The sequence below is a fragment of the Rhinatrema bivittatum genome, chromosome 7, assembly GCF_901001135.1.
Source record: "Rhinatrema bivittatum chromosome 7, aRhiBiv1.1, whole genome shotgun sequence".
NCBI lineage: Eukaryota > Metazoa > Chordata > Amphibia > Gymnophiona > Rhinatrematidae > Rhinatrema > Rhinatrema bivittatum.
The window spans coordinates 87,330,152-87,343,318 of record NC_042621.1 but is presented as its reverse complement, the minus strand read 5'-3'; the positions used below and the strand labels follow the sequence as shown (position 1 = coordinate 87,343,318).

At 42.8% G+C, this 13,167-nt stretch overlaps 1 protein-coding gene across 10 annotated transcripts in view; it reads left to right on the top strand.

Annotated features, from left to right (window-relative positions):
- ZC3H18 (zinc finger CCCH-type containing 18) overlaps positions 1-13,167 on the top strand; it is a 302,002-nt gene that overhangs the window by 36,786 nt on the left and 252,049 nt on the right. For 9 of the 10 annotated variants that reach the window (XM_029608640.1, XM_029608639.1, XM_029608642.1 and 6 more), the window contains 2 exons: positions 7,852-8,414; positions 9,409-9,493. In XM_029608640.1, the coding sequence (XP_029464500.1) occupies positions 7,866-8,414; positions 9,409-9,493 (634 nt within the window). In that variant the 5' untranslated portion in view covers positions 7,852-7,865. Of the gene's footprint in view, positions 1-2,386; positions 2,482-7,851; positions 8,415-9,408; positions 9,494-13,167 lie in introns of all 10 variants that reach the window. The other variant, XM_029608637.1, reaches the window with a different exon arrangement.

Here is a 13,167-nt window from a genome sequence, read left to right as displayed (position 1 = left end):
TGCTAAACCTCTCATCCTGAACAGGTTTGATTGCTTCAATGTCCTCCTTTGGGACAAAGAAAATTTTGATACCACAAAGAGCACAATGGTGTCATAGACCAAGGCATGTTCCCAAAATCTCTGCCACAACCCACTGCTAACATGACATTACCATAGTTCCTTGTGAAGGTGATACTTTTGCCTGTTCAAGCTTGCATGCAGTAAATAACACAGCACAATAAAATGTTGAAGCAAGATGTCATAAGCTACAAGCATGGTAAGCACAACAAGCTTCACTGCACTGTAGAAGTTCACATCTTTAGCTCATTTATGAGTTACTCAGCAGGGAGCCAAAAATGCCTCTCTTTAACAAAACGTGCCACTAATGCAAATAATGCATTTCATTGGGGCCTTAATTCTGACCAAAGCCAGAGCAAGACCAAAATGAAACAGGGAGAGTTTTTTAGAAAAAAAGATGCTCTTTCAAATGACATAAAGAAGAAAAGATTTAAAAACTACACAGTAGAGAGATTTGCATCTGAAAATTGGTAAAACTTTGTATGTGACACTGTGTCTTTATGTAATTATTATATCTTTGCTTCCAGTTACCTGTAAAGCCTCTTAGTGCAAATCTTATACGTTTATGCCATGGGCCATGACTACTGGTCCAGTCAGGGCCTGAATCAAAGTATAGGTCAGGAGCAATGAGGAGTCAAAGTAGGCCTTGTATTTCTTTTGTAAAATTTTTCACATTCTTTGCTGGCCCATCACGTTATGTTCCAAACTTTGCACTGGGACTTACCACCAGGGGTTGTACTAATCCACAAAATTTCAGGCCTCTGAGAGGTGTTGGGCTGCAGCACCTGGACAAAATAGCCATTTTAGGTTGCATGGAGCGTAGTACTCAGAGGTGACCTCCAGTCAACTGCCTCTAGCTCTCCAACCAATGGAGATCCAGGTGAAAAATTTAGTACGGTAATGTTTGAGACCCTAGAGAACATCTGTGCAAAATGTTGTTTGATTTGGAGGAGGTTGAGGGTGGATCCCTGGTTCACTTGATATGGAATGACCCAAGTCCAGCGAGGGCCTGCTGTGTGCCCATCCTTAGCGAACAACTCAAGAATAGCACCTCAGGCAGGAGAGTTTTCAGAACGGAGGTGCGGCAATAATAAAAGGAGCACCCCTTTTTATTCCCAAGAAATGTAAAAATATGCTAAAATGTGAGGGGAAGAAACAAAATGCAGGAAGGAGCGTTTGAAGGCATGGATTTTCTCCCAAGCATTTTACGTTAGCTTTATTACTTTTATAGCTTCTTTGTTTTGTTTTGACCAGTTGCTTTGTCAATTTTATTTTTACATATTTTATGGTTTCAAGATTTTTTTTAAGGTATTTTAAAATTTTGGCTTTTATGTTCAAATAAAACAATACAGTAAAAATTTTAAAAAACTCAACTAGCTATCTAAAGTACATGATTTTTCTCACTGTGTTGTTATATCTTACATAATTATTAAGGAATACATTAGGAATCAAGGTAATCAGAAATGTATTTCCAAGTTACATATGCTTTTTTTCTTCTGTTGTAGTTCACTAGCCACAGCTAATTCTTATTTATGCACCATACAAACTGAGTTCCACCAAAAAGTGTAATTAAGCAATCTAGTGTCTTTCCAATTCCCAAGGATCATTTGTAGAGCATGAGCTAATAATATATCAAGCAATTTGCCTTGATGAATATTAAGTTCACCAGGGAAAGCTCTGGACTTTAGAATAACTATTCTAAAAGTTATGGGTTGATTGAGAGAGAATTCTTTAGTGATAAAATCTCCAATCTGTTCCCAAAAAGGCCTTATTTTAACACAACTAAATATCTTGTGTTGCAAAGTGCCATCAGATTGCTCACAGTGCCAGCATAAACTAGACATATATATAGTCCAGCTCTATGCAACCTCATGTAAGACAAAGTATGAGGTCTGAGCAAGACTAGCAGACAGATATTTTGAAAGCGCTTTTCCACAATTCGTTCCAATTTAGTGTTCCAGGAGAGATTGACAGATCATTTTCCCCACGAGCTTTCCAATTTTAAGCAACAATGATCACAATGGGAACGAAGCTCTCTCTAGAAATGGGAGGCATCATGACCTTGCAAGTAAAATTTAAGGCATAAATTGTAAAGTTTGGGTTATCTGAAATTATGTCCGGAAAGGGAATCCATCTTTTTATGGTATGCCTTAGCTGAAGCCAGTTGTAATATCGTGATCGTGGTGTCTGATAAATCTGGACCAGATCAGCAAATGGTCTTATTTGCATGCTGCTTAATAGCTGTTCAAGGGACAGATTCCTTAATTGTCAATTTTGGGTTTTACCATATTGGAGAGCTTATACTAAAATTCTACTTTTCCTTTAACAGTTTGTCAAGAATACATAGAGCAGGATGTGTGGCTAACATTTTTGGGAATTTCATCATAACTTTAGGAGTTTTCATGCCAGGTATTAAGTTTAAAGGTAAGGGAACTACCAACTCCTTTTCTAGAATAAGCCAGTTTGATACACAAGTTAACTCTTTTTCATTTAAAAGCCAATGGGATCCAAATCTTAAAAGAAAGGCATTATGATAACTTAAAAAAAATCAGGATAACCTACCCCTCTTGCTCTTTGTGAAGCTTCAGTTTACAAAGAGCAATACCTGGGGGAAGTTTTCCCATAAGAAAGATGTAATTATCTTATCGATTTGGCAGGAAAAGGGGAGGGGGGGGACATGCTTAAGAGGAATTTTTTTTTTTTTAATTTTATTTTTCTTGCATTTTTAAATTTATTTACACAAATTAACATTGTGAATGAGAAAAACAGATGGTTTACATTTACATTTAGCAAACAAAAACAAAGACTACAAAACTATTTTCAAACTGTGCACACCCAGTGTAATGCAAAGTACTTCAAAAATTTTTTGATGATGAAACCGCATCAGCAAGCCTGACAACGGCCGTGTGAATCACTTGCCGTGCGGACCACTCGTCATTTGCGGTGTTTATACGTCCATGCAGAATGCTTTTTTATATTATTTCAAAATTTTTAATGCTTAATATTAATTTTTAAGGGCTTAATATTAATTTTCCATGGAGGAACAGATATCGTTTATGTGATTGCCTTAAATATTTTGAAATAATATAAAAAAGCATTCTGTATGGACGTATAAACACCGCAAATGACGAGTGGTCCGCACGGCAAGTTATTCACACGGCCGTTGTCAGGCTTGCTGATGCGGTTTCATCATCAAAAAATTTTTGAAGTACTTTGCATTACACTGGGTGTGCACAGTTTGAAAATAGTTTTGTAGTCTTTGTTTTTGATTGCTTGGTTTACGGTGACAAGACTAGATTTGGTTCTTTTGTTTTTTGCATTTACATTTACATTTGAAATGTTTTCAACATGAAATAATAAAGTTGCCTTTATTATTTCATGTTGAAAATGTTCTTTATAATAAGAAATTAAGGGGGCAGATACTAACAAATCTTTAGAGCGAACAAATCTTAGGCAAAAAAGAAAAAGAAAAGACGGCGGCCGAGTGAATGCCTAACTTATGCCTTCTGTACTGTCTGAGTCACATTTTGAGTGTAAGTCAATAAAGAAATGAAGTTGGGACGGTTCAGAGAAAACATATACAGTATTAAGATATTTTACTACACATTTACATCGGTAGCGGAGAACAAATTTTGAGCAAATGGCTAATGCTTCCATTCTCATCTCTATAAATGTTTTCCTCTTCTGCATTAGCTGGGTAATATCTGGGAATAATCATACTTTTTGACCAAAATATTTTTCAGATCTTTTACGAAAAAACATTATCATGTTGTTTTTCTCTGTGGCAAAAGCAAAAGTCACAAATAGAACTCCTCTCGTTGAAATTGTATCCTCAGTTGATAGCTCCAACAGCTCAGTTATATTCAGCTGGGCTTGGGGTTCCTCATTCTCCTGGCCTTCTTCCAGTTTCTTTTGTGGTAGGTAATAAACCTTTAAAACTAAAGGCAAAGCCTCCATAGGCATTTTCAATACTTCAATTAAATATTTCTTGAATAAATCAATCACAGGCATTTGGGATATGACCGGAAAGTTAAGAACTCTTATGTTTAAACTGCGAGGAGAGTTCTCAATATTTTCTGTTTTCTTATTTAACACTGTCTCGTGTTGAATAACTTGTTGCTGATGACCCTCAACCATTTTAATTTTCTTTTCCATTTCACATAGTTTTTCATCCTGAGCACCCAACCGTTTCACATTCTCCATACCTCATTTATTTGATTCCATGCATACTTTTGATAAATTTATAACGGCTACTTCAATAGCGGCCATAGCTTCCCATAGGGCGTCCATCGTTATTACCGCTGGCTTTACAAGAAAGGGGGTTAATTCTCGTGCAGACTCACCCCTTCCTGCGGCTTCAGTAACAGTGTACCATTCAGTTCCCAGTGACGGGGTATCGGGGATGATGTCTCTCAGCGTCGGGGGTAAATATCCTCCCTGCTGAGGTGTTCCTCCCGATTCTGCCACTTTCTGACCTCCTAACTCCACATGGCTTGCCGGTAAACCTTTTGGTGTAGACTCCCGTTTCTCATACACTCGCTGGGGCAGGGACGGCGTCTCAGGCACGCCGGGGCTAAGCGAGATTTCCTCTGCCAGTGATAGGGACGCTTGCTCCACATCCTCATCCAGCGCGGCACTCGCCCCCGGCTCCTTCGGCGTTGAGGGGAAGAACGCTGTCGTGCTTCAGGAGGTCTTCATAGTTGCCTGACTCTCTTGGAATCGGGTCTTACGTTTAGTATGGGGCATTTGTTGGCTTTTCTTGTAATTATAACGAGGAATATAAATTTTCAGCAGAGCAACCTTTTCCGACTTCTCATTCGGCCGCCATCTTGGACTCTGCCCCCAGGTGGGTCTCCTAAGAGGAAATTTCTTTGTGCAGCCAGAATCATTTTTATAGCTTCAAGTCTGCCACACCAGGACAAGTATAATGGGGACCAGATTTTGTTTTATGTAATATTTTTGATATTGTAAACCACTTTGACAACATCTTATCGCTTAGCGGTCAATCAAATTAAATAATAATAGTGGAGCTTAGAAAGAGCAGGTTAGTATTTTGAGTTTCGATGAGCATTATCTCTCCAACTCTCAGTATGCAACCACAATCATTATCCTCGGCTTCTATTTCTAGACTGCTTTCTGACAATACTAGTGCCCATAGTGATTTTAAGAACGCGAGGACCCTGAGAATTAGACGCTGGAGATGGACATGCTCCCTGGGATTGCTCGGAGAGCCCCACAGTCTGATTTGCAGGTCAAAGCCTTGCTTAGACAAAACCCTGTTGTAGATTTCCAGCTGTTTCCATCTTCCTTGTAGAGGTGATGTAAGGTTTGTAAAGCTGTGGCCTCATTTACCTTAGCAGTTAAAGCAAACAAATAATTGTTCAGGTTTGTAGTTCATTCCTGAAGAGAGGTTAGTATTTTTGAAAGGAGTTTGCTTAGTCACGCCAACCGTTAGGCATCCAAACGAAGTGGAGGTACACCAGCACCCCATCCAAATGTCACAATAATCCATATAACTGATAAACACAGCACACAGAGCTGAAGCGTATACCTGGGGAAGGAGGATTGCATGACATGCGGCGATAGTGAAATGAGTAGTGGAGTGGCCTTGGGGGTTAGAGCAAGGGATTGAGAACCAGGAAAACCAGTGTTTAAATCCCACTTCTCCTACTGACACTCCTTGTGACCTTGGGCACGTCACTTTATCCCCCATTGCCTCTAGGGCAGGCACTTATTCTTCCTGCTGTAAATTGCCTTGAGTATTATACGGAAAGGTGGGCTTGAAATCCAAAATTATTATTTAAGATGCAGACTCTCTATTCCAAAATACATGGATTAACGTCTAAGACAAAAGGCACCTAAACATAAGACCCAAAGAAGAAGTCAGAGAGCTGAGAAATCAAGGAGTTGATATTTTAGGCTGCTTTACATGAGGTGGCAGGTGACGGACAATAATCCTCTTTACATGCGCGCGCACACACACTGTTTATGCTGTGACTTGGAGTGTAAATCCGTTTGTTGTATTTTTTTCTTTAATGTCCCTGTTGTGCTCAACACTCCCAGTCCCCGAGCTCATCCTTTGCAAAGAATTCTGAAATCATTTGCCTTGAGGGGGCTCAAAAATTTCCTGCTTTGTTTTGTTTTTTCTAGCAGGTCTCATAATCCAGATTATTGACTTTGTGAAACATATAAACTTGTTCTTCACCACTGCTGTTTCTGGAGACATAAAATGAGCCACTTAATGACCTCAGCCATTGAGATTCACGTCAGCTGGGATATGTTTCTGATGCATTAGTGGGCAGGACCCTTGCCCTGGTATTTGGGCTTTGCTCGTCTGAGCTGTATTCCATTCTTGCCCGCACCTTGTTTGTTTCACATTCTTTGCTGTTTAATCATCATTCATCATGTTATTCTCCAAAGGTTCCTTTCTGGAAGGATTTGCTCCTATCTAAATATTACGTCTTTTGAAAGGTGAACATAGAAAACAGAATTCGTTTCAGTTGCTAGTTTGACCTCCGTAATGGGCCGATACAGTAAAGTCCACGGGAGAGCGGGCGAATGCGGCGGCTGTCAGCGAGTTTGATAGCCGATGCTCTATTTTGCCGGCGTCGGTTCTCGAGCCCTCTGACAGCCACGGGCTCGGAAACCGGACGCTGGCAAAATTGAGCATCCGGTTTTCGACCCGACAGCCGCGGGCCAACTTCAAATTTTTATTTTTTTTTTTTAACTTTTGGAAATTTTCGGGACCTCCGACTTAATATCGCCATGATATTAAGTCGGAGGATGCACAGAAAAGCAGTTTTTACTGCTTTTCTGTGCACTTTCCCGGTGCCCAAAGAAATTAGCGCCTACCTTTGGGTAGGCGCTAATTTCTGAAAGCAAAATGTGCAGCTTGGCTGCACATTTTGTTTTCTAAATTGCGCGGGAATACCTAATAGGGCCATCAACATGCATTTGCATGTTGCGGGCACTATTAGGTTCGGGGGGGTTAGACACGCGTTTTCGGCCCCTTATTGAATAAGGGGTAACGCTAGCGCGTCAAAAACACGCATCCAATAGAGGGTTAACAGTGCGCTCCGTCGGAGCGCACTGTTAACCTTTCTACCTTGGTTTGTGGCTCTCTTGTCCCACCAGCACAAGATACCATCAGTTATATGATAAGAGACATCATTCATAACACCCATTAACTTTTGATTTATGTGAAAAAGAGCCACGTATATAAACAAAGGGTTTCTTTTGGTATGATGTTGCTGTATGTGATCATGAGTAATGCAGGTTAAAGCTGTATAACCTTAGCAGTAAGGGGAAAAGTTCTGATTCAGATATGAATGTTTACAATAATTGTAAAGGAAAAAAAATAAAACTATTGTGCAAATTTAGTTTTATGAATGCAGTTTTCCCCCTAATATGTGCCAGTGTAGTAACTTCAGTTATTAGGAATGCAGAAAGACTGAACCTCTAAACCATGGCCGTGTCATGTATTGGCAGTGATTTCTGAATTGGGAGCAGAAAGCACTCTAAAAGACTGAAAGGGCGCTTCTCCGATTGTTCTAGTAAACTGTGCTTTACCAAAAAAAAAATCCTGATTTGAAATTTGTTTGCAGAACAAGAAAGAAACATTGCAGGGAATCAAGGAGCATGTTGGTTTATGTATGACTCTAGGCCGTGGGCAGAAGACGGCATTATTCCTTCCTGCCATTCAGAAAAATGGACTTGCCTATGGGACAGAGGAGGGAGGGGTAACTTTATTTTCCCATTCTGTGGTGGTGGTAATTATTTTTTTCCATTTTGCAGACTAACAGCTACAGATGGATGTATCTGAAAGCCCCGATCGAGATCCCCGATCTCCAGAAGAGGAGGGGCAGCATGCGTCAGATGAAGAGGACAACCTTTTGAAAGACAGCGGATCAGATCGGGAGTTGGATGCAGAGGAGGTGGCGAAGGGCAGTGGTGAAGAGGAGGAGGAGGCAGTACCAGACAAAGGTTCTGTTCCCCAGAAAAATAACCATTCAGAGGAGGAGGAGGAGGAGGATCCTCTGAGCGAAACTAAGTCGCAGGACTCTGATCACGAGCAGCACAAGGAACCCCGGAGCTCTCCAGCTCATGAAAAAGAGAGGACAAGTGACCTGCAAGATGAAGCATCTTCTGTGTTGCGAGACCTGGATGAACATGAACTAGATTATGATGAGGAGGTTCCTGAGGAGCAGACCTCCGCAGCACCAGAAGATGGGGTGGAGGAGGAGGAAGAGGAGGAGAAGAAAGGTATATCCATAAAGGTGAGAAAACTGGGCAGTAAAGAGGAAGATGACAAGAAGAAAGATGAAGATGACGGAGAAATCGATGAAGGAGAAATAGATGTAAGTATGCCTATTGCTGCAGTAGAATGTAGACTTAATATTAAGGTGCCCTTAAGATGAAGGGCACATGAAATATTTCTGGGAGGCTGGCTTAGTGACAGTGCTGCATGTTGCTGTGCGAAAGACCTGGCTTTGATTTCTGAGTCCAGCTTTTCCTCCTCGGCATGGCTGGGATTGGGAATGCTACAGTATTTACAGCCCCCCAGGGGTGGGGGTGGAGAGAGAGTCGGCCATCGCATAACAGCGACATACTTTAGGGTACATGCCTACCAGGTACCAGAGGAATCTGTAGTTTTGGCCTCCAGTCAAGGACCCTCACTTTAATGACTGGGCTACCCAGATTGGAGGGAGGGAAGATAGGAGTTAAAAATGGAAGAAAAACACAGATAGTTGTGAATGAAGTCTCTTGGTGCTGTAGAGGCAGGAAATGTGCTAGAGAGTATGGGGCAGTGAATAATACCTTGTTTTCAAGCATAGTTAGCACATTATATGAAAGCCCTAAACTTTAGAAGCACCATGTGTTCTGCAGTCCATTGGCCATTGATAACCGTTAAAACTTGGGTCCATGTTGCCACCCGGCTCCACACATTACCACCATGTTACATCAGTCTGTAACTATTGCATTTTCAAAAAGTATTTACTTCGGTTCATGTGGTCAGGGGTAGCAAATTTAAATAATGTTGCAGATCACAGCTGCCACAGATCAGAGGTGGGATTTTAACAGGACGTTTTGGGTTTCACTTTCCAGTGCCTCCTAAATTATGCCTGTAACTGTGCTTTCTCTATTGATGACCACCTGGCAAGAAGAGGTTCACGTTAGAACTTGGACCGAGGCAGAATTACCCATGACATAAAGACAGCAGGCCTATCTGCTCTGGCAGCTTTCCTTCGTCTGTGGCAGATATCCTAGGGGACAGGTTTGCTCCCCAGGATGGCCTGTGCCCTTGGGCTGTACCTTCTCTCAGGTCTCGCAGCCTGTTTTTCCTTTTTACAGGATGACGACCTAGAAGAAGGTGAAGTGAAGGATCCCACGGACAGGAAGCTGAGGCCACGCCCTACCTGCCGATTCTTCATGAAAGGTAAAGGCAGTGAGAAGAAGCTAGAGCCAGGGCTGGTACAAGAGTATTTGGCACCCTAGGTGGACTTTTGGTCTTGCACCCCCTTCCCCAATGTATCTCTAGCACAGCCACTACCTCCTAATGAGAGAAGTGGCTCCAGAACAGTGTTCCGCTGTTTGGGAGTGTTATTGCTGACACAGAGCCCTTCTGGATCTTATGCTGGCAGCATTGTTCCGCCCCCAAAAATTTGGCGCTCTAGGTGACTGCCTAGTTTGCCTAATGGGAGCACCGGCCCTGAGTGGAGCATTGCTTTCTTCTGCTTGTGCTCTGCTGCAAGTGGCATGCCATGGCTTATTCATTCTCAATGCATTGGTCTGTCTCCTCATACCCTAGGACCATGCATTGGAATTCTTTAATGCATATCCTGTGGATTGTTGCTTTCTTAGATCTCAATATATTAAGCATGATAAAAGACCATGCACCTCCACTCCCTGCCCCTCACCCATATATGTAGAATGGTAATTTGAGAGGATAGGGCATATTCCAGTGACATACAAACACCCTCTTTAAAGATATACAGATGTGTTCATAATTCTTGGCAGAATTTGTAAGATGTGTAGCATTTTAATTAAACATGAGTAATCGGACAAAACATGTTATTTTAAATGTTTCAAACTAAACTATTATGCGTCATAGAATAGCACAATTATTAAAAAAAAACAAACCATAGCAATAAAGGAAATAATAACATGGTCCTGTTCAAAAGTTTGCATACCCTTAGTTCCTGTTCATATCCCAGATCAGTCCAAACAAGTTGGTTTTGCATCCTTACCAGCAGATCGAGACCGAGTACAAAAACTTTGAGGCACTGCTACATAACCAAGGGTACCACCTGCAGTCCCCCTCAATATTTCTGTCTCCAGCAGATGGTAGGGTTACAAGCCTGCAGTCTGAGAGAGATTTAAAAAAAAAAAAAAAAAATAGTTTGAGAGACAGAACATTTTGTTGGAGTGCTCCCTGAGGTGTTAGGCATCTTTGTGGGCCATCCCTCAGGTGGAGCCAGGTGAGCGGGGGGTTGGTAATCCCCGGCCTGTCTCAGCCCGCAGCATCCAGAGGAACTAAAAGCAAGAGGATCTGGCTCCCTCTTTCCCTCTGAGGTCTTCTGTGCTGACCAAGCACAGGAACAGAAAAGTATTATCATCTGTGTTAGATGCTGTTTTGTTGTTTTAGCTCTGTGCCTTTAAAAAAAAATAGAAGATTAAGGAAGGTGCAGCTGTGTGACCTTTTTTGCCAGCAGGAGTGGTTAGAGCCGAAGGGAGAGGGATCACTGCAACCTCGTTAGCACCCGGGGTCTGAGGCAGCTCGGGGTGAGTGACTCATGTTGCTGTGCAGGCCCTCTTGGAGCACAGCAGTCCGGGTGATCGTGCCAAGTATGAACGAGTATGGTGCTGACCACGGAATGCACGGGAACCTGTCTGACCTGCAGGGTGAGACATGATCAACTCAATGCGGCCGCGCTGTTTTCTGCCTGCTCCTTGGTATGGATCCTCTGCTGAGGCTTCTACTGCATGGAGAGTCACTAGATCGGCTGGATCCGTTACACAGGCTCCTGGTGGAGTTGAGGGGGCAGCATCCATATCTGCTGCATGCAGCAAGAAGCAAGCAGTGTCCGGGCAGCCCAAGGACTTGCCCCCCCTCCATTGTCCTCCGTGATCACGTCAGAGGAGCATGGTAGTGTGGGGGAGCCTGAGGAGGATGCAATGGAAGAAGCCGCGAATACAGAGGGTTTCTCCATTGAGTTTGTTCTGCTCCTTCACAAGGCCTTTTTGGCTCACAAGTCCCAACCACCTCCTAAAAGGGTTTAAGGGGACTCCATCAGGTGGAGCCAGAGAACGTCTCCATCGCCTGGGTCTTGCATGTTCTTCAGCAGAAGGTGAGAGGGACCTCAATGGATTTGGAGGATTCGGAAGACCCGCAGGAGGAGGGGGATCCGGATGCTAGGGATGATCCTGGAACCGATTCTGTGGATCCAGCAGGTTGCAATCCAGATGTGGTCAAGGACTTGCTAGATCCGGAGGAGATCCAGGCCACAAAAAGGGATGACGTGAGGGTTGTCTGGCTATTTCGGAAAGAGGAGTTGTGGCCTCTTATTCCGCAGGTCCTGGAAGAGTTAGGTATTAAGGTCACCCCGGTTCTGGATGGTCTTCGGGGACCGCCAAAGGCTTTTCCATTGTCCAAGAAGGTGAAGAAGTTGGTGGTTCGAGAGTGGGATGTTCACGAAGCAGGCCTAAGGTGGGCAGGGCAATGGCGAAGTTGTATCCCCTGATGGAGGAGACCTTGGAGCTTCAAAGGGGCGTGGGATAAACACTGTGGATCCATAAAGTCTAGAGGACGTGAATGAAGAGTGGGTGGCTCGCGGGAATGACGGCTACTGCCTAGAGATAATACCCTTATTCAATAAACATACATATGGTTAATGCGACTCCAACATTGCTCTAAGCTTCAACGGCAAGAGGAAATGTGGAAAAAGATTTGCATTCACAAAAAAAGCGGGGAGTAGCTTGCTTGTTACGGCGGTTACTACCCCAAACCAAATAAGCCTGGTACTTCACGTTCAATGCATATCCAGCATAGCTCTCTGCTTCAACGGCATGGGAGAAAGACTGATACATCACGCATATCCAGCATAGCTCTCTGATTCAACAGCAGGGGAGGAAGTCTCATAGTTAACTTTCAATGCATATTCAGCATAACTCTCTGCTTCAACGGCAGGGGAGAAAGTCAGATACTTCACTTTCAATGCATATCCAGCATAACTCTCTGCTTCAATGGCAGGGGGAATGAAGAAAAGTAGATCTATATACAAAAAAACCCAACAAGGTCTGAATTATTTAGTCTTGGTAAACAAATAAACATGGGTATAGCTTGCTTATTGCGGCAGTTACTACCCCTAACTAATTAAGCTAGATATTTCACTTAGAGGCAGTTCCAACACTGCTCTCTACATTAATGGTGGGGGTAGAAGGGAAATAGAATCAAAAGGTTACTAAGAGCCAAGAGTAACAGATAAGGTCCATCAGGTCTAGAGGACGTGTATAAAGAGGAGGCAGCAAAACACTGCACGGAGCGGCAGTAGCCACAGAGGCATTCACGGAGCGGCCAGTGATTCACAGTGGCCAGTGATTGGTGTTCCACCTTCATGGAGCGGAAGGATGGAGGGCTACCATCTCCAAATTAAAAAAAAACAAAACCCAGGGGAGGGTAAGAGTAAGTAAAATTAACGGAGAGTTCAAAGGCTATAGGTATTACCAATTATTAGGCTTATTCAATATTTGTTGATAGTTGATGTGGCTTTCAATGCATACTTCACTTTCAATGCATATACAGCATAGCTCTGTGCTTCAACGGCAGGGGAGAAGAAAAACAACCAATAAGGGCTGAATAACATAGTCTGGGTAAACAAATAAGTATGGGTGTAGCTTGCTTATTGCGGCGGTTACTACCCCTAACTAATCAAGGTTGATATTTCACTTGGATGCAGCTCCATCACTGCTCTCTACATTAATGGTGGGGGTGAAAGGGAGATAGAACCAAAGGTTACTAAGAGCCAAGAGAAACAGATAAGTATGAGAAAAAAGAAGTATGAAGCTTGCTGGGCAGACTGGATGGGCCGATTTGTCGTCTTCTGCCGTCAT